Source organism: Haliotis asinina, chromosome 11 (assembly GCF_037392515.1).
Source record: "Haliotis asinina isolate JCU_RB_2024 chromosome 11, JCU_Hal_asi_v2, whole genome shotgun sequence".
NCBI lineage: Eukaryota > Metazoa > Mollusca > Gastropoda > Lepetellida > Haliotidae > Haliotis > Haliotis asinina.
In genome coordinates, this window is record NC_090290.1 from 33,522,659 (window position 1) to 33,545,052 (window position 22,394).

General features: G+C 41.5%; 1 protein-coding gene across 7 annotated transcripts in view; it reads right to left on the bottom strand.

Annotated features, from left to right (window-relative positions):
- Positions 1-22,394, bottom strand: part of LOC137256600 (ecdysone receptor-like) — a 129,803-nt gene that overhangs the window by 11,487 nt on the left and 95,922 nt on the right. For 6 of the 7 annotated variants that reach the window (XM_067794478.1, XM_067794476.1, XM_067794481.1 and 3 more), the window contains 5 exons: positions 4,155-4,427; positions 3,430-3,570; positions 2,535-2,827; positions 2,024-2,179; positions 1,326-1,548 (listed from right to left, as the gene is read on the bottom strand). In XM_067794478.1, coding sequence (XP_067650579.1) covers positions 1,326-1,548; positions 2,024-2,179; positions 2,535-2,827; positions 3,430-3,570; positions 4,155-4,427 — 1,086 coding nt within the window. Of the gene's footprint in view, positions 1-1,325; positions 1,549-2,023; positions 2,180-2,534; positions 2,828-3,429; positions 3,571-4,154; positions 4,428-17,801; positions 17,959-22,394 lie in introns of those variants that run through there. The other variant, XM_067794475.1, reaches the window with a different exon arrangement.

Consider the following 22,394-nt stretch of genomic DNA (forward strand, 5'->3'; position numbering starts at 1 on the left):
CTGAGACACCAGAAATGGACTTCACACATTGTACCCATGTGGGGAATCAAACCCAGGACTACGGATATGATCAGATATGATGAAGGTGGCCATAACGATGCGATCACTATGTGGATGTATGTGACCATCTTATCATGGACTGCATGAGACTAAAAGACTTTGGATCAAGGTCACCTCACCTTAGATTTAGTGAAAAGTAAAGGACACATCAATCTCCAATTCTAACTTCACTTGACTATAGTTTGGCATGAAATGCATGTGGACTCGGTTTTTTTATGTGTTTTTGATGGTGGGAAAAGTTGTGAATGCAGTTGAGGAGATGACAAGCAGATCTTTAAAGAGGTTGGATACCTCTGTGTGCATACCACATGCGACAAAGGGATGTGACAGTTTCAGCATGTATCTGGTTATGTTACACAGTTATTACCCTTTATGATAATTTCCCAATTTGAATAGATGAACCAAAAATTACCCATGTAATTTCAATTTAGTGAAAAGGGATCATACTGCACAGAATATAATTTTACAAAAGAAACAGAGCAGTTTCCATGACATTTTGGTTATTTAACACCTACAAAGAAAGCTACACAAACATTTATCCTGAGGTAAACCTGGACAAGAGTTATCTCCCCTTATCCAATTTACTTTGGGTATCCTGTTTTAACTGGAAAAAAATTTGATACCCTCTAGTAACATATGTTTTAATTTTTTTATATTAATCATATTCATATCCATTTTTTATTGATGAATCAATATTTGATTGATTTCCTGTTTTTTTCAGAGGTAAATTTCTGTGTCAAATCCTACATACTATCTTACTGTCTTGAAAATTGATTTTCCTGCTTTATTCCTTATCAATACTGAAATATCTTTAAAAAAAACACATACTGAATAATAAAAGTGAACCATTCACTTCTAAGAGAACTTTCAATGATATATTGTTCTTTCATAGACAGAGACACAAAGTTGAGGGCACTTGTCAAACAAATGCTGAGGTGATTTGCCATTGTTATTTGTGAAACGTTTTTCTACAACATGATACAAAATTTAGGAATTTCTTAACATTTTGATATTTTGTATCCAACCTCCTTAAATCAGATGACATACAGGATGCTCTGACCAAACATTCCACACAATAACCTCACCTGACACTCAGTCCAGTGAGTTAAAAATTGAAAGGATTTCAATAAGAAATTACTCTGCATTACAAAAGCTAATTTACATTTTCTTATTTCCTACAGACAGATCATCACTTTACCAGCTAATTACTATAACTGTCTAATTAACTGGAAGACATGTGAAATATTGAGTTAAACCGTCCATACCTGAGAATATCGCAATGGCGGTGATGAGAGCATACTCAGCATTGTCTGTCTTCAGCATGGCCATGTTGTCACAAAACTCGTACATCAGTTCAGCGTACCGACCAAGCCCTGTTGCCTTCATATTCTCCAGGGTACAGGGCAATCCATTGGCAAAGATTATGGCTTTGGACTCTGCGTCATAGCATCGGGCTGCCCTAATTGCCATACACTCACAGGATGCCGCCTAGAAAGTCAACATGGGTACTATTGTTAGTGTGTTTCATGAGTGAGAAGAGTTAGTGTATGCTGTTTAACATCCCACTCAAAGTCAAGTCTGGACCAGAAAATCCAGGGATCAACAACATGGGCACTTGTCTACGCAACTGGTATACATACTGGTATGATCCCGTTAGTCGCCTTTTACAACATGCATGCAGACATTGAAAATAATAGAATAGCGCTTAGCCAATCAGAAAGCGACATTCATGCGTGAGGTAAGATAACAGTTATTGTCCTGCAGGGTGTATACAGTTAAAAGGACCCCTGGACGACTTCTCCGGCCCTGTGTGAAGTGACCTTGCATTAATCTGGATGATTTAAGAGTCTGGTTGCAATGGCTGAAACACAACCACGTATAGCAGTTCCAACGAAACAGTTAATAACACAGTTATCACAGATACTAAACCTGGTTATAGCTAGTTCCCAGGTACTGCTCTCACCTTCAGCAGGACAATCTGATCTTCCTTGTCAAGGGATGTGAAGCCGGGGAGACACTTGGCAAACTCCACGATGAGGTGCGTGATAAGGACCGTCATCTGTACCATCTCTCCCATCATACTGTCAGGTGTTGCCTCCTTCTGGCCCTGCTCGATTATCTGTACAAGACAACAAGCATCATCAGATGGGCCATACTAGGCATTACATCTCTCATACTTGCCATCAGTGGTACTTTTGTATGAAAGCCAATCTTACTCTAATCAAGGACTGTTAATATTTCACCACTTTGGAGGAAAGTTTCAACTCCTTGTATCACTAGCTTGATAACAGTCTTGCGATAACTTTTGACAATGGTCTCGAAAAGACCTACATGGAAACTTCACACTCAGTGCAATCAATACATTGACTAACCATAGATCTTAGTTTCTCTTTGGAGGAATATACATGAATATGTTAATGACAGTAATATAAGATCATCACCAGATACAAACTTAACCTCCTGCTTTAGCTTACCGTTGCCTTGACAACATCCTTTTCATCTGGAAACTCGAACTTATCCTGGAGCCGACACATTTTCTCAATTAAAAGGCGCTGATCACTGCCAATCTTTGTAAGAGGATTATCCATTAAGATGGCAGTTCCAGGCAGAATGTTGACGTCTGGTTTGAACTCCTGATATCGGGAATCTGAATCTGGGGAGAAACTGTTCCCATCTGGACTCTCGGCCTTCTTGGGGATCTGTGGTACTCGTGACTTGGCCTTGCGTCGGGCATCGCGAGCCTTACACTGCTCTTCTGACAAGAGGCCTGAATGACAAAAAGGTAGGCATGGGAGATATTCGGTCTCAAATATCAACAATTCCATAACATATGTTATTTTGGGGAATACACTTTGTTGGGCTGAATCCCATCCAGGATTCGAATCTACACCCTCAACAACTGATTGCTAGCAAAGTCAGCCAGGCTGATCAGGTTAGGCAGCTGACTTTTTATGCTGGTGATTAGGTGCCTGACTCTGAGTATGTTGGTTTGAATCCTTGCTGGAACAACCTAACAAAAGTACTAGAATCTTTACTTAAACAAGAATGTACAATCCCAAACATAACATGTTACATTTGACCACTTTCTAAATGGTATTGTGTATTCAAATTTCAGATTAGAAACTTAACATAGAAAGCGTCCTTTGACTAATGATTTTCATTAATTCTCTTCATTCTCTATGAACACCTACAGTGTCATTAATGATATTCAGTGATCCCTTAACAGACGTCTCTACTAAGCCTTCTGTGATCAGTGTAATCTGTTACAAATAAAATCAGACTTCACTCATTAAACCCAGAGTCTGGAAAAATAGACCAACTGTTTGTTAATGTGCTGTTATTTCTTTGTGACAGTGACATTACACTTACATTCTTCCTTCATCCCAACTTCCTTGCACCTCCGCAGACGACAACACTGACATTTCCGCCGCATCCACATGTCCATCTCACAGTTCCCGCCATATTTACATGTATAGGTAGCACCCCGAGTAATACTGCGCCGGAAGAAACCTGGTAGAGCAGGGAGGTTAAAGTAACATTTCAAAAGCTGACCATTAATACAGAGCTTGTGTGGTGAGGTGAGGTGAAATACAATTTAAAGTTGCACATAAGAACATTTTGCTCACATGATGATCTGCATGCGTGTGTGTGGCTGTTTGTACTGACTTAAGAAATGGGCTTTACACATTGTACCTATAAGGGGAACCAAAACCAGGTCAACAGTATAACAAGTGAACGCCTTAACCACCAGACTTCCCCAATGCCCCTCAAACAGACAAAGAGTGATTGAAGTAGTGAGCCTGGTTTTATGCTTCTTTAAGAAATATTCCATGAATGTTTGGGTCTGGGCCTTCACACATTGACCTAATCGTTGGCTTGATAAGCGGTCTCTTTAACCACGAGGCTACCTCACTGCCCAGACTGAGTGGAGCTTCTGGCCAAAGATGACAACATTACAGCGAGGCATGGCAACTAGTTTGTTTGAAAGTTATAACACAACTGGAATATCTAATATACACCAGGTAAAGGGCAGTCTACATGAAACATATTCTAATTTACATATTTCTGCTGAACTGAAATGAGTTGACCTTCACCTTTACATCCTTCACAGCTAAGGGCGTTATAATGGTATCCAGAGGCTCGGTCACCACAGATACGGCACAACTCCTCCTCGATGCTCTTGCCAGCAATGCCCACACCTTTCTTGGCCTTCTTGGCATCGGGTGGCAAACACTGGTCGGTCTGGGACGGGGAGGTGTCGTCCACATCAAACTGGAATGTTCCAGGAGGGCTACTGATGTTTATTCTCTCCATCAGAGACGTCTGTTGGGAACTTGTGTCGGGAGGCATGTCGCCCTCAGACAGCACTGAAACAGGAATATCACTACAATGTCTGATCTGTTATAGCTATCCTCACAGTTATCGTGATCACAAATAATTATCAGCCAATTTTCGTGTTACCATGCTTAAACTACAAAATATTTCCCATCTTAAAGACATTATATCGCAAAAAACGTGTTGTATCGCGAAGTACATGTGTTAAATAAATGAAAAATATCAAAATCTCGATTTTGATAAATTGAAGCAAAAATGTCAATTTAAGGCGCTGTGTCTGGCCTTAATTGTGTTATTATCCTCCAATATATGTATCCATTATGATACTTAGTGCCATTATAAGGTATGACATCTAGAAAGTCTATGAGTCTACTAATATGCCACCTACTTCAGCAATATGGTGGTGGGGGGACATGGGCTCCCCACACTGTACCCACATGGGGAGTCGAATCACGAGGCTACCCCACACCTCATTATCACTACATTTAACGGGCTAGTACAAAATAGTTCACGGAAAGAACATGTTCTGTGGAAGCATGGTATCCAAACAGTATATACACAAGTTAAGTTAACACACATTCATTCAACTTTTTGCCATTCTCTTGATTGTGGATCTTCTTTAAAGCAGTGGTTCCACAGAGCAGCCAAGAGACTTCAAGACTAGTTCTAGTGTATTTGAATGCAATTACATACCCTTTGATATTGAATACTGAGGTTAGGACAAAGACCCACTGATTTCCATGTTTCATACTGAACACTTACTTGCACTATCAAGCACCTTCACATTCAAATGTGGACCTATATACTATTATCAGCTAAGTCTACAAGACCAAGCACATGAGTTCTAAACTTGGGCTTCAGATTTGTGTGAAAAGTATATATGTCAGGGTAGAAACTGCGATCTGGTCGAATTCTACCAGTAGAGATTGCGATTGGTGTCTCTACTGGTAGAGTGGAGACTCTGATTATATAAAATAACCTATACAATCACACTCCCTACAAGTAGAAACTCAAATCTGTCAGGGTAGAGATTGCAATTCTACAGTTATGCAAGCCAGTGAAAATTTATTTTCATATATTGTAAAATGTAAACATAAAACAATATGTCACACCTTCTTTACATGCTGGTGTTGGTTGTAGGAAAAATCCAGTTTTTTAGGTTGTTGTTTGATCTTTTAGTTGTCAGGTAAAACTTAGCGATTTACTATATTAATATTGTTTACAGTGAGATGTTAAATGCGTGCTGTCTTTTATCCCCCCAGCTCCTTCATCTCATTTAAAAATAGAAAGTTTGAATTCATTTAGATGAAATTCAACTAATGATCAGTAATCATTACAAAGACACTGCTTTCCAATGAGGTGGGGAAATGACAAGGCAATAACATTCTTAGGTGGGTAATAACCAATTGGGCACTTGCCCTACATCAGTCCTCCCAGTATGGACAAATGTCAAATGGGTCAAATGTATGTGCTTGTACGACCACCTGCATAACTAACAGATGTCATCATAAAAATCAAGGAGTAAATGTTCTACAAAGTGTCACACAACCACAACTAATGTATGTCAAAATAAAGTTCAGTACTATTGCTATGTTTATTGTTACCTGTGTAAAAAGATATGTGAATATTATAATAAATGGAAACTGGAAACAGCCTATACCTGAGCAAAAAGCATATTTTTGTTCAGTTGCTATCTTCATTGTTACCTGTTTTGTAAGTGTGATATGCATATTGTAATATATGTATCTGTAACTGGAAACAGTCTATACCTGAGTAAAATGCATATTATTATTCCCACACATAAATCAGCATTTCTACCAGCTGAATTGGGAATTGACATTTGAGTGGAGACTCCAATTGCAGTTTTTACTAGTGGGATCAGAGATTCTACCAGTAGAGACTCCGATTGCAGTCTCTGCTAGTATGACTGGAGACTCAACCAGGAGAGACTCCAATTGCAGTCTCTGCTAGTAGGACTGGAGACTCAACCAGGAGAGACTCCAATTGCAGTCTCTGCTAGTAGGACTGGAGACTCAACCAGGAGAGACTCCGATTGCAGTCTCTGCTAGTAGGACTGGAGACTCAACCAGGAGAGATTCCAATTGCAATCTCTACTGGTAGAGATTCTGACTGCATTTTCTACTGGTAGAATCTCCGATTCTACCAAATTGCAGTCCACGTACTACTTTCCGCCTACTGTTTGCTGTATTATCTGAGATACTGTTAGCTGTACTGTAAGCATACTGTTTCGTGAACTTTCAGTTGTACTTGAGGTAAATGTTTAGCAGTAATATATATCTGCATTTTGAATTTTTAAATGAAGTCAGGTCTATTTCACTTCTCCGTCTGTATTAATAAAAACTGATATAACTAGGCTAGGCCATAGAAGAGTACTTTCGGTGACAGGATTACTACAATATGGGCACCTGTTTATAGTAGGGACAAAATATGTTACTTTTAATCTTCTTTATCTTAAAACTTGGGCTATTTCAAATGACAAAGAACATGATGTAAGCCTGTTGACTCAGATAATTTAAAAAATATGCACATGCAAATATTTGCTCACAAAAATAAATCTATTATTTAATTCTATATTTTGCTTAGTAAGTATGACAAATAGAGGAATCTTATTAAAAAATTCTTTAAGAGATAAAACTCTTTACAAAGAAAATACTTCTTTAATAAACATGTCTGGAACATGAAACAGCCTACTGAAAAAAATTATCAAGACACTGAAATATATATCCATGTTCAAACCCCTTGATGGATGTTCAGGAGCAGAGACTGGGTCCCAAATTCAGGAGTTGGGTTAAGCACTACCACACTGACGGCAGCTAACATGTCATACACGTCTTTGATGATAAGCTACAGGTGACCTGGTCTCACCTACCAGTCTAAATTCCTTGCCTGACCTCTAGGAAACGTCAGCGGAAAGAGCTCTGAGAATATTTATTAGGTTGGTAGATAATCACACAAGCCACACGTGAACCATCAAGCATTTGGCACTGGAACCACACTTTACATAATGTCTTCGTCATGGGGGATTCTTCCTCAAGTTGAAAACTGGTGTTACATCAATAGCTTTACTCATAGCAAGGCTGGAATCATGGCAAGTCACAGCTAGAAGAAGCACCTTTTGTGGAATTTCCACTGCATTCCATTTCCTTAGGTCTGTGTCTTAGTAAACTTTTTTGAAAGAGGGTCTTGATTTCTGATAGCATGCTCTTCAAACATACAAAACTTTAGTTCATTGAAAAACTACCATAGCCTGGGATTTAAAAACAATAACTTGAGAGACACAACAGATGCATGGGCCACATCAAGAGAATATGGAGCAGAGATAATAGAGCTAAAATAGCCGGCAGAATATATAGATTTAGAATGAGGACAAAAGTTATGTGGCTGAAGGAGGAGAATTTCTGGAACAAAAGGGAGTTAGGGTTACAGCATCAGAATACAGGGCAGGGAGATACAGCATCAGAATACAGGGCAGGGAGATAGGGTTAAAGCATCGGAATACAGGGCAGGGAGACAGCTACAGCATCAGAATACAGGGCAGGGAGATAGGGTTAAAGCATCGGAATATAGGGCAGGGAGATAGGGCTACAGCATCTGAATAAGGGCATGGAGATAGGGCTACAGCATCAGAATACAGGGCAGGGAGATAGGGTTAAAGCATCAGAATACAGGGCAGGGAGATAGGGCTACAGCATCTGAATACAGGGCAGGGAGACAGGGCTACAGCATCAGAATACAGGGCAGGGAGATAGGGCTACAGCATCAGAATATAGGGCAGGGAGATAGGGTTAAAGCATCAGAATACAGGGCAGGGAGATAGGGCTACAGCATCAGAATACAGGGCAGGGAGATAGGGCTACAGCATCAGAATACAGGGCAGGGAGACAGCTACAGCATCAGAATACAGGGCAGGGAGATACGGCTACAGCATCTGAATACAGGGCAGGGAGACAGGGTTAAAGCATCAGAATACAGGGCAGGGAGACAGCTACAGCATCAGAATACAGGGCAGGGAGATACGGCTACAGCATCAGAATACAGGGCAGGGAAACAGCTACAGCATCTGAATACAGGGCAGGGAGATAGGGTTAAAGCATCGGAATACAGGGCAGGGAGACAGCTACAGCATCAGAATACAGGGCAGGGAGATAGGGTTAAAGCATCAGAATACAGGGCAGGGAGATAGGGCTACAGCATCTGAATACAGGGCAGGGAGACAGGGCTACAGCATCAGAATATAGGGCAGGGAGACAGCTACAGCATCAGAATATAAGGCAGGTTGACAGCTACAGCATCAGAATACAGGGCAGGGAGACAGCTACAGCATCAGAATACAGGGCAGGGAGATAGGGTTAAAGCATCAGAATACAGGGCAGGGAGATAGGGCTACAGCATCTGAATACAGGGCAGGGAGACAGGGCTACAGCATCAGAATATAGGGCAGGGAGACAGCTACAGCATCAGAATATAAGGCAGGTTGACAGCTACAGCATCAGAATACAGGGCAGGGAGATAGGGCTACAGCATCAGAATAAGGGCATGTCGATAGGGCTACAGCATCAGAATAAGGGCAGGGAGATAGGGCTACAGCATCTGAATACAGGGCAGGGAGATAGGGCTACAGCATCAGAATAAGGGCAGGGAGATAGGGCTACAGCATCAGAATAAGGGCAGGGAGACACGGCTACAGCATCAGAATACAGGGCAGGGAGATAGGGCTACAGCATCTGAATACAGGGCAGGGAGACAGGGCTACAGCATCAGAATACAGGGCAGGGAGATAGGGCTACAGCATCAGAATACAGGGCAGGGAGACAGCTACAGCATCAGAATAAGGGCAGGGAGATAGGGCTACAGCATCAGAATAAGGGCAGGGAGATAGGGCTACAGCATTAGAATACAGGGCAGGGAGATAGGGCTACAGCATCTGAATACAGGGCAGGGAAACAGGGCTACAGCATCAGAATACAGGGCAGGGAGATAGGGCTACAGCATCAGAATACAGGGCAGGGAGACAGGGTTAAAGCATCAGAATACAGGGCAGGGAGATAGGGTTAAAGCATCGGAATACAGGGCAGGGAGACAGCTACAGCATCAGAATATAGGGCAGGGAGATAGGGTTAAAGCATCAGAATACAGGGCAGGGAGATACGGCTACAGCATCAGAATATAAGGCAGGTTGACAGCTACAGCATCAGAATACAGGGCAGGGAGATAGGGCTACAGCATCAGAATAAGGGCATGTCGATAGGGTTACAGCATCAGAATACAGGGCAGGGAGATACAGCATCAGAATACAGGGCAGGGAGATAGGGTTAAAGCATCGGAATACAGGGCAGGGAGACAGCTACAGCATCAGAATACAGGGCAGGGAGATAGGGTTAAAGCATCGGAATATAGGGCAGGGAGATAGGGCTACAGCATCTGAATAAGGGCATGGAGATAGGGCTACAGCATCAGAATACAGGGCAGGGAGATAGGGTTAAAGCATCAGAATACAGGGCAGGGAGATAGGGCTACAGCATCTGAATACAGGGCAGGGAGACAGGGCTACAGCATCAGAATACAGGGCAGGGAGATAGGGCTACAGCATCAGAATATAGGGCAGGGAGATAGGGTTAAAGCATCAGAATACAGAGCAGGGAGATAGGGCTACAGCATCAGAATACAGGGCAGGGAGATAGGGCTACAGCATCAGAATACAGGGCAGGGAGACAGCTACAGCATCAGAATACAGGGCAGGGAGATACGGCTACAGCATCTGAATACAGGGCAGGGAGACAGGGTTAAAGCATCAGAATACAGGGCAGGGAGACAGCTACAGCATCAGAATACAGGGCAGGGAGATACGGCTACAGCATCAGAATACAGGGCAGGGAAACAGCTACAGCATCTGAATACAGGGCAGGGAGATAGGGTTAAAGCATCGGAATACAGGGCAGGGAGACAGCTACAGCATCAGAATACAGGGCAGGGAGATAGGGTTAAAGCATCAGAATACAGGGCAGGGAGATAGGGCTACAGCATCTGAATACAGGGCAGGGAGACAGGGCTACAGCATCAGAATATAGGGCAGGGAGACAGCTACAGCATCAGAATATAAGGCAGGTTGACAGCTACAGCATCAGAATACAGGGCAGGGAGACAGCTACAGCATCAGAATACAGGGCAGGGAGATAGGGTTAAAGCATCAGAATACAGGGCAGGGAGATAGGGCTACAGCATCTGAATACAGGGCAGGGAGACAGGGCTACAGCATCAGAATATAGGGCAGGGAGACAGCTACAGCATCAGAATATAAGGCAGGTTGACAGCTACAGCATCAGAATACAGGGCAGGGAGATAGGGCTACAGCATCAGAATAAGGGCATGTCGATAGGGCTACAGCATCAGAATAAGGGCAGGGAGATAGGGCTACAGCATCTGAATACAGGGCAGGGAGATAGGGCTACAGCATCAGAATAAGGGCAGGGAGATAGGGCTACAGCATCAGAATAAGGGCAGGGAGACACGGCTACAGCATCAGAATACAGGGCAGGGAGATAGGGCTACAGCATCTGAATACAGGGCAGGGAGACAGGGCTACAGCATCAGAATACAGGGCAGGGAGATAGGGCTACAGCATCAGAATACAGGGCAGGGAGACAGCTACAGCATCAGAATAAGGGCAGGGAGATAGGGCTACAGCATCAGAATAAGGGCAGGGAGATAGGGCTACAGCATTAGAATACAGGGCAGGGAGATAGGGCTACAGCATCTGAATACAGGGCAGGGAAACAGGGCTACAGCATCAGAATACAGGGCAGGGAGATAGGGCTACAGCATCAGAATACAGGGCAGGGAGACAGGGTTAAAGCATCAGAATACAGGGCAGGGAGATAGGGTTAAAGCATCGGAATACAGGGCAGGGAGACAGCTACAGCATCAGAATATAGGGCAGGGAGATAGGGTTAAAGCATCAGAATACAGGGCAGGGAGATACGGCTACAGCATCAGAATATAGGGCAGGGAGACAGCTACAGCATCAGAATATAAGGCAGGGAGACAGCTACAGCATCAGAATACAGGGCAGGGAGATAGGGTTAAAGCATCAGAATGCAGGGCAGGAAGACAGCTACAGCATCAGAATATAGGGCAGGGAGACAGGGCTACAGCATCAGAATATAGGGCAGGGAGACAGCTACAGCATCAGAATACAGGGCAGGGAGACAGCTACAGCATCAGAATACAGGGTAGGGAGACAGCTACAGCATCAGAACACAGGGCAGGGAGATAGGGTTAAAGCATCAGAACACAGGGCAGGGAGACAGCTACAGCATCAGAATATAGGGCAGGGAGACAGCTACAGCATCAGAATATAGGGAAGGGAGACAGCTACAGCATCAGAACACAGGGCAGGGAGACAGCCACAGCATCAGAATATAGGGCAGGGAGACAGGGTTACAATGTGGGAGGAGGGGTCTGACTTTGAACTCAAGCAGCCTGGAGCAAGTTCATTTTCTAGTTACAGCACGCCCACCCTATACACAGTAACTGAAGTCAACAGGTCCACATTTAACCTCTACCCCTGGCTACAATATGTTGGTTAAACCATCACAAACACGGCTGTCAGTTGTGCATGTCTGTTGAAGCATGTAGGAAACTAATCGCGCAGATTATTCCTGTTCTCAATCCACCTGTATGTGTTCAATGTTTAATATGCCATGGTCAGCTGACCTGCAAGTCCTTGTAAGGACACAATATCGCTGTGGTGTTTACATCCACAGTGCTTTAGTCCACATTCCGACATGCAACGATACATCCAGCATCAATAGGTTCAAGGATGAATGTCTTTTGGTGACACCCACAAATATACCTGAACTATTTCTCCTGATGTTGTGAGGTTTAATAACAATAACAGTTCATTTATCATGGAAAATTGGGCAAAGTCCATTATTACGTTTCGTATCTCTTTACCACTGGAACTGTAGTTAGGCCAAATTTAGTTTAGCAGGTATTTACTACATCAGTTATAGTCACATGACTTTATCCTACCAGGTACCGGTGACAGAGGCAATTTTCTGACAGAGGCAATTTTGAACAAACTTGCTTGCCCAAGGTACGACCACATGTGGCACATGTGCTTTGTTGTGGGTTAAGTCCTAGACACTCTCAGGAATCAAGCTGCCAAACACAGTCACCCATACAAGGACATTCTGAACCCAATGTTGCTCAACCTCACCTGATTTGTGACCTGAGCTCTATGCACAGTACCACGTGCCACCATCATTCAACCATGTTTCAATGACAGTTATAGCTGTTGGACAATAGAGCTGGGATACAGTTCTTTCAGTAGTGTAGTGAGGAAACAGATAAACACATATACTGGAGAAAAATAGTTAGGGATATATAATGATATATTTATTCACTGACACACTGATGAAATATCAATCATAAAAATACCAATATCCCCAGTTTATTTTGTCTTGTACAGTATTTATCCTTTCATAAGAAGCTGGACAGATTATAAATTGTGAATATAGATTTTGTATGTAATAAAATACCATGGTGAGAACGCCCTTTTCTAATGCCCAAACCTATCTGATGGTTTGCTGTTGGTTTGCCGCACTTAGCAATATTCCAGCTATATGGCGGTAGTCTGTAAATAATCAAGTCTGGACTAGATAATCGAACAATCAAAAGGATGAGCATCAATCTAAACAAATGGGATACAATAACAAGCGTCAACCCAGTCAGCAAGTCTGACAATCTGATGCCTTGTATGACAAGCAGGGCCAATAATCCATACAGATACTTTGATGTCGTGAATGCTAAACCTGCCTGGCACAGTGTAAAACCTAAATTACGTCCCTTGGACCATTGTTATAAAATGTACCCCATGAATAGTTAGAACTATTTTGTGCCACAGTCAGGAAAACACACAGCAAACCACTTCACATCAGACAAAGAAATGTGTTGATCACATGACCTGTTGTGTATATGTCAGATGACCCAGCAAGCACCTGCCCGGTGTGCACAAGATGCAGCAATTGATGTGCATGCGAAGGTCTGAACGGAAATGCACCACATGCCAGTCATTGCCACGCCTGTGTGCACTTCAACTTTCTGCTCAATTAAATGTTATAGTATTACCCCGCAGAGTGAGATGCACTGCAAGCAGGTCACCCTGTGATAGCACCAAACACAAACAGTATGTGGTAACATCTGCATTCTACTCACTAGCCAATCATTCCATGAAGCCTCTACAGTAGCCTACAGTATATTCAACCCTGTCACAAAGTACGGATGTGAGTGAATATGGCTTTAAGCCACTTTTAGCAATATTCCAGCAATATCACAACAGTGGACACCAAAACTGGGCTTCACATATTAAACCAATGTGGGGAATCAAATCCAGCCTTCAGCATGACAAGGCAATGATTTATTCACATGACTATCCCACCCAAAGTACAGGAAGTGTGCCTAAGCCAACATTGATAAACTGATGTAACATACAGGAAGTGTGCCTATGCCAACATTAATAAATCTATGCCAACATTGATAAACTGATGTAACATACAGGAAGCGCATCTATGCCAACATTGATAAACTGATGTAACATACAGGAAGTGTGCCTATGCCAACATTAATAAATCTATGCCAACATTGATAAACTGATGTAAAATAAAGGAAGTGTGCCTTTTGACTGGCAAATTGGAAATCATCTCTGCCCTGCTATCATTCATAATTTCTGTTCAATTTTCCATTTATCAGCTTACGTATTGTTCCCACAATGCACACTGACATAGGCCACCATGTTAAAGGAGTTCACGCCAAGGTCTTACAAAAATCAAATTCAAGAAAATCATTTACGCTATGCTAAATTAACGTTTAAGTCCATAAAATTGTGTAAAGTGTCCGAATGCTTTTTGCTTGGGTCTGCATGTTCAGTCTTTTGCTCTAAGTGTATTCTCCCTAGTGCTCCCTATCCATGTACCATCAACAAAGCATGAGGTAACTGTCCACAACAAATTAATTGTCCTGGCACTATTTCTTCACTGTGACTACAGGGGCTAAATCCTCTAAATGGAGTCTGTTGTGGGGAAATTGATGGCAGATGGGGTATTGCATGTCATCAGTCTAACCAAACGGACATTACTTCCCAACCGTTGAGAGATTCACTTTTTGTCATGAAATAATTGAAAATGCTCATTTTAACCCCACACAGGCCATTATTCATTCATTTTGAAGTTCAAATTTTAATTAAAATCAGCGACAAGACATAGCCCTGTGAATTAGAATTGATGGTTCAGTTGCAACTGTCTTCCATGTCCGCCTCGACACTGATTCAATTAAACCAACTGCTCCATTCTGTTGCCTGCCTTACTAGTCTTGGGTAACTGAGTTACAGAAAATGAGCTCTTAGGTAGGCAAAACAACGAGGCCTAACATCACATTCATTTAAAAGGAAAACAAATAATGCATCAGACATTATTCTTAACACGCCATATTCCACCATGCGACAAAGGTGTTTCGTTACAACACACATCCTTTCCACATTTGTTTCTTCTGAACACAAAGCCCAAAAATGAATACTAAAATGATTACTCAAGACAAACAAGCCTGAGCATCAACTTCATGTCAAATTCAGTCCCAGCCAACTGAGCATTGATAGTATGAACATCACCTCTATGGTGGGTCACACGCTGTAGCCATTCTCTCCAGTTAAATCAGAGAAAAACTCACTTATAGACCCGGGGTTAAAAAATTTCTTTAAAAAACCACTTGCCATAAGGCAAGTGACTTCAGGAAAGTAACTTGTCCTGACTAATTCCCACTTGTCCTGATTTTAAAACACAATGTTTGATGTTAATGTTTACTGGACTATTTACCAAAGAGTGATAAATATCAAAGAACGATAGCTCTACTTTATTATTATTGTGAAATTCAATAGTAACATTATGAGCAGATATGAAATGAAATTAAAGTTTACTTGCAGTTTGAAACCGTATGTACTTAGTATGTAGTAGCCCATGGACAAGTAAGGCACCATTATTTGTTTGCCTGAAATGAAAGTTGACTAGTCCTGGGCATCGGGCGATGGGATATTTGAACCCCCTGTAGTCCCCAAAATGAAATTATCATAGTGACCCCGCCCCTCAAAAAAAATCCAAAGAGATCAGAGTTCCAATGCACAAAGTGTTTGTGGCGGCTACAACATTCATAAGCTCATAATAAACTACCAAGTTGCAAGAGGTCATAACAGAAATGACTGATTTGTGAATAAGGCCCCACAACAATGTTTAATGACACTTGGCCAATCAGTCCAGACTTGTTGGAACCCAGTTTAGTCACCAGTGTCTGGGCAAAGGAGCAGGATAGGATATGACCTGAGGCAGACTGACAATTTCCTGAACATCACACTGAGTGTGCAGATGACATCATGCTATCTATGTTATACATCACTCCTAGTCTGCCGTAATGAGAGGCAGTCTGGCTGTAGTGTGAACAGATGGGGGAGCCATGATACATGGCTTAGACACACATACATACACTAGTCTCATCTGAAGCATGCCACGACTTCTGTACCAAGCTTTTTCTCCGTCTACATGACAGTGTATCTCCTTCTTCATCACAGTTTACCTTACTACCATTACCATAGAGATGGTGATACAAACCCAAAACGTCCCTGGAAATTACTTCCTACTCACACTTGTGGGTACTCACAAAATATTGTAGGATATATGTTATGATGAGGATTGAAAACATGAAACATTCATCATGTTCATGAATAGCATTCATGCAGTTGCACTGGAGTTCTATGCAATTGTTTTTGACCTTCAAAATGTGAAGTGGCAGGCTGCTTTGTACTCTTGGAATCATGTTCGACAGCCTTGTTTAGACTGCAGTTTTGACTTTGGGCTTAGGGATAGACAAAAACATTGTTTGAAACATTATTCCATGTCACACAGGGGTTAAAAAATCCATTGCCCAACCCCCGGGACATGTCAGTTTTCATCTTGGTCTATCAAATAATGGTATCTTACATGTTTGTGGACTACTAGATAATTTCCACTTATGGTTTCAAACTGCAAATAATCTTGGATTTCATTTCATATCTTCTCATAATGAAGCTGTTAAAGTTTGCAATAATAACTAAGTAGAGCTGGTAGAGACTGAAATTATCACCCTTTGATAGGGAGTCCAGTAAACACTAACATCAAGCATTGTGTCATAAAATCAGGGCAAGTGGAAAATTAGTCAGGACAAGTTACTTTCTTGAAATAAAAACACCCTTGATACTTTAATGAGATCTTTGTCTTAAACTACTCAAGCTGCTTTATGTGACATCACAGGGATGTCTATTTCCTCCGACAAAAATAGGAAATGAGATTCTCACTTTCAAGCGACAATGATACAGACCTCTTGCAAATACATACTGAAGAATAATAGTCATGGGTCAGGGTCTTACTACAAAATGAATGTATGTAACAAAACGTAAAACTGAAATGTATGAAGCAGAGTACCTGTTGTAGTTACTACAGCATTTTCCTTCAGTGATCAGGTATACTGCTTTGACCTGGTGAAATGTCACTCCGACCTGCACCACCAGGTTCTAATGTGTACTATATGAAGAAAACATTGCCACACAACAACTGTCACATGTTGACCTCCTTTGACTCGCATATATACAGGCAATGGTTTGATGACCTTCCACTTAGGACACACCTTTGTGCTGTGATTCGGTAGACAACCACAGAATAATCCCATTAACTGTGACCATGGATCACACGTGACTGTTTTAGCTAATACCTGTCTGCAGTTACCACAAAAAGTTTAGACTAAAGATAAATATCTATGCATGCATCAATGATACATGTTTGCCATGATGCAAACATCACACCCAATGATAGATTTAACCTACCAGTGAAACTCCCGTCCTGAAGGTAATGGAAGTTACCTGTACAGAACCAATGGACCTTACATGTACAGAACATGTGCCTTATCCATATTGAACAATGCACCATACCTGTACAGAACTAAAGTGCCTTACAGAACCAATTCTCACCTTACCTGTACAGAACTTAAGTGTATTCCCTGTATAGAACAAATGTGCTCTACCTGCACAGAAGCACTGCACCTTACCTGTATAGAACAATGCACCTTATCTGTACAGAACCAATGCATCCTAACTGTACAGAACCAATGCACTCTACCAGTACAGAACCAATGTACCTTACCTGTGCAGAACCAGTGCACACTTCCTGTACAGAACCAATGCGTCCTACCTGCACTGAACCAACACACCTTACCTGTACAGAACCCATGCACCCTACCTGCACAGAACCAGTGCACCTTATCTGTATAGAACCAAAGTGCCCTACCTGTACAGAACTAATATGCCCTACCTGTACAGAATCCCCGCATTTGACTAGACAGCAGAAGGACCCTGCTGGCCTGACCACACATGACTATACTCTTCATTGGCAACTGGCTTGTATCTGTGTGCCACATTCAGGACAACCATACCATGCATGCTGCAGGTACACATCTCATGGTTATTATAACGCCAGTATGTCAGCCGCCTAGACCAGGAAGTGACACAGTGCTGGTAACAGATGTGCCGACAAACTTGCTGCATCAATTCATGAAGCCACTCAACCTGTATGTCACTATAGTTTCCTATAGAAAACAGAACAAACAGAATCTACCCTAAAATCAACTTCACATCATATCATCATTGATTGCCCTCACCATGGTGCCGTCACGGACTGAACCAACAGCACATTGTCTACCTCAGTGCTCAATGTCAGCGACATGTCATGTGCCACTTGTTTGTTGAAGCATAGCCAAGCATATCACAACGAGGCAGTTAGTTTTTAAATATCACACTTCAACTCATGCAGTACAGTTGCATGAATGAAAAACCTCTACTGATTGGTTAGCTATCTGTCATACATGATTTAAATGACACAACAGCATTCAACTCAAGGGGTATTTTCAGGTTTAACTTGACTGTGCAGGCTTGATGATCACTTGTGATGTCACCTTGCGTCTTTTTTTGCAGCAGCTTTTAGTACGCGACAAGATTTGGAGTCTTGCCTTTCAAGATTTTACTGACTCATATGAAGCAGGAGTGAAACCTCACAACAAGCACACTAAACATCTTCATAACTGTATAACTATACTGCAGCATCGATAACAGAGAGTACAGTACTGCATGGGCTGTCAGTCATCAGAAGATGACATATCCCCCTGGCCCCAATATATTTGGAAGGACAAATCATCTGACAGTTACTTGATCATAAGTTTGAATCGTTTCTGTGGAAATCACGAACAAGAGTCATCAGAAGATGACATATCCCCCCGGCCCCAACATATCTGAAAGGTCAAATCATCTGACAGTTACTTATTGTGTTTTTAGACCAAATCTGAATTGTTTCCATGGAATTCACGAAAAATATAAATGCCACACATCTGTAATAAAAAAAAGTCACCATTTCAAGATCTATCTCATATAAGTGCCTAGATCTTTTGAAAGATATGAAATGGCTTTCGAGCTGTGCTCCGGAAACGAAGTCAGCAACGTGTTCATGGAGCCGAGAAAATAATACATCATAAAAACCTGTAAATAGCAAAAGGCACCACTTTGGAATCTGCCACACATATCTACCAAGTAACACTGACAGATATTAAGATGTTTTTGAGTTCTGCTCCGGAAACCAAACACTCCTCTCACTTTTGACAGTAAGTCCAAAATGTTTCCATGGAGACTAAGAAAATAATAAATCACAAAATCTGTAAGTAGCAAAAGACACCACTTTAGGTTCCGACTGATATATCTACCAAGTTTTGCAGAAAAATATTGAACGGTTTTTGGGTTCTGCTCCGGAAACGAAGCCCATACCTCCAATTTGAAACTAAGTCAGAAATGTTTCCATAAAAACGGAGAAAATAATACATCATAAAAACCTGTAAATAGCAAAAGGCACCACTTTGGGGTATGCCACACATATCTACCAAGTAACACTGACAGATATTAAGAAGTTTTTGAGTTCTGCTCCGGAAACCAAACACTCCTCTCACTTTTGAGACTAAGTACAAAACGCTTCTATGGAAACTGAGAAACTAAAAAATCACAAAAGCCTGTAAGTAGCAAAAGGCACCATGTTAGGTTCCGACTGATATATCTACCAAGTTTTGCAGAAAAATATTGAATGGTTTTTAAGTTCTGCTCCGGAAACGAAGGACATCCCTCCATTTGGAGACTAAGTCCGAACCGTTTCCATGGAAACTGAGAAAATAATAAATCACATAAACCTGTAAATAGCAAAAGGCACCACTTTGGGGTCTGCCACATATATCTACCAAGTTTTGCAGAAAGATATTGAGCGGTTTTTGAGTTATGCTCCGGAAACGAAGCCTGCTCCACCACTAGACTAACACCAAAATGTTCCATGGAAAAACAAAAAAAATTAAAAATGCCGAAACTCTGTAAATAGCAAAAGGCACAATTATATGTTGAGATCATTATATCTATCAAGTTTGGTCTAAAAATATTGAACCTTTTTTGAGTTAGGCTCCGGAAACAAAATGATTACAGACACAGACAGACAGACAGACAAACAGACAGACAGAGGCGTCGACTACATCCCCCCCATTACATGCCAAGGGATAACAAATATGACCACATTACTCCTATGCTCAAAGAACTTCGCTACTTGCCAGTGTGATCAGTTCAAGATTCTAATTGTCATCTTCAAGCCAAAACATGGCCTAGCACCACCATACTTCTGCAGTCTTGATCCATCTCAATCTTTACGTTCAGGTTCTCAGAATCTTCAGTTCCTTCAAAGACATGCACCAGGTCTCATCGAGACAGAAGGTTCTCCAAGGATGGTGCCGTACTGTGGAATTCAATCCCAGGAAATCTCAGGAACATTCAGACACTAAGTGACTTAAAGTATTATAAGGTTAATTACTCACTTCTCTGAAATGGCATACAACTAGCAGGTTTGTGTCAAAGCTTCACAGAGCGCCTTTGAGCAAACTTTCACGGACTGGAAACAGTGGCAATATTAATGACTACCTTGACTGTATGATACAATGCAGTATCATACTGATTAGTCTTCCACTTCCTAAAGAATAGATCAAAAATAGTAGTCCAACAACAATGTCTAAAGTACAGACAGTAACAGCTCTAGACTAAAGTAAAGATTATTCTATTTTGGATTTATTTTTGGAGAAGAAAGTATTTTTAATAATTGCTAATAAGATAACCGCATTTCAGGGATAAAATGTCTGTGTACACTCAAGTGTGAAGTCTGACAGACTCTCCTGCACTTGCTCCCACATATACCAGCCCAGTTTCTACTGTTACTACAGATCAGCATGTGTATACACTGAGAACACAACCGGTCCACTTGACGCAAAAAAAGGTCATCATTGTTATCCCCTCAAACAGACATTCAAGTTCATTCTAGCACAATTTCAAATCATGTGTTAAATCCGGGATTGTAAGTGACTCTGAAGGTCTTTCTTCCAGTGCAGGATATAAGATTTCTGCCATTTTGAACAGTATTGTACAAGGCAGTTCTGTCTTCAACTGAAATCTCAGTATTCTCAAAGTGCACCCAAGCTTACACCTTTGCTACAAGATCTCACTTTAAATCGGAACCGTGTGAAGCTCTCTCAAGAACACCCTTAAATGCTGATATTTAAGGCCACTTGAAGGTGAACTATCCAGGGCCAATTGAAAAATGGTTGACAAATGATGTAGCTTCACACATGACTACTCACACAGCTGGGAAAGGAGTCCAAGGTTCAGGGCCTCTTTCCTCCAAGCGATCACAGAGCTTCCATTGTTGCAAGTCTTTTTCAAATTATGGGAGTTACAATCGTCTAGGTCTTATGATTGCTTTGCCCAGGAACTTCTGTCATAACTCTATAGTCTACTGTAGACATAAGAATGTTGTAGCTCTATGAACGCTTTGTGGATCGGTACACAGGATACTATGAGATCCCTTGTCTAGTTTCTGCCACTGTTCCACCTTCAACTTTATCTCGTCCATTGCTACAATCTTCATCTCCTACAGAACTCTGAACCCTGTTCGACACAGAATCAGGTGCACTGTGTTTGACTGAACTGTCATTTATTTCAGTTTTAAAATAGGAAGTGGATACAAAACATGACTTACGCTGTGAATGTGTCAGTTGTATTCGTTCCGTAGACATAATATGGCTGGCTAACAACAAGTGATTCAGACTGATAATCATACATAGCTATTGATTATAAATAAAAATCAGAGAAGTAATTTTGAGCAAAAATATGAAGTCAGGAAAAAGCCGACATGCTACATGTTGTTAGTGGATATTTGCATAAATGACAAGTGAGTTCAGTTTTACACTGCTTTTAGCAATATTCCATCTGCGTTGTAGGGGACACCAGGAATGGGCTTCACACACTGTATCCATGTGGGGAATCAAGCCTAGGTTGTCAGCCAGACGAGAGAATGCTTTTGTTAACTGTCAGATCAGCTAATCCATTGCCCCTTCTAGGAATGAACATTATCTGACAGTATTACTTAAGATATTCCACCAAATCTGTTAAGGCTTAATACCTTAAGTTGACTGACGTCTTGCTCAAGTGGCCACTATGACAAAAGCATTGCTTAACACCTGATTACAAAAATATTTCACAAAGACTTGCTGATGCTTATAAATAAACCGAGAAACCTAAATATATATTCAGAGGCAGTGAAATATGATACAGAAATATGCTTATTTACAGACAGAACAGGGAAGTTACACAATGGTGTCAGTCAATCTGTTGGTATGATGAATACTATGAGCTGAATGATGTATTGGTCTAAAGACGTCATGCATAGATTATACTTTGCCATCAAATAGCCTGTGTTCAACACAGCGTAAACTTTACGTGAGGGAAAAAAGTAAACAGACTAAATTTATGAATAATATCTACTGAAGGCTTTAATATTTGC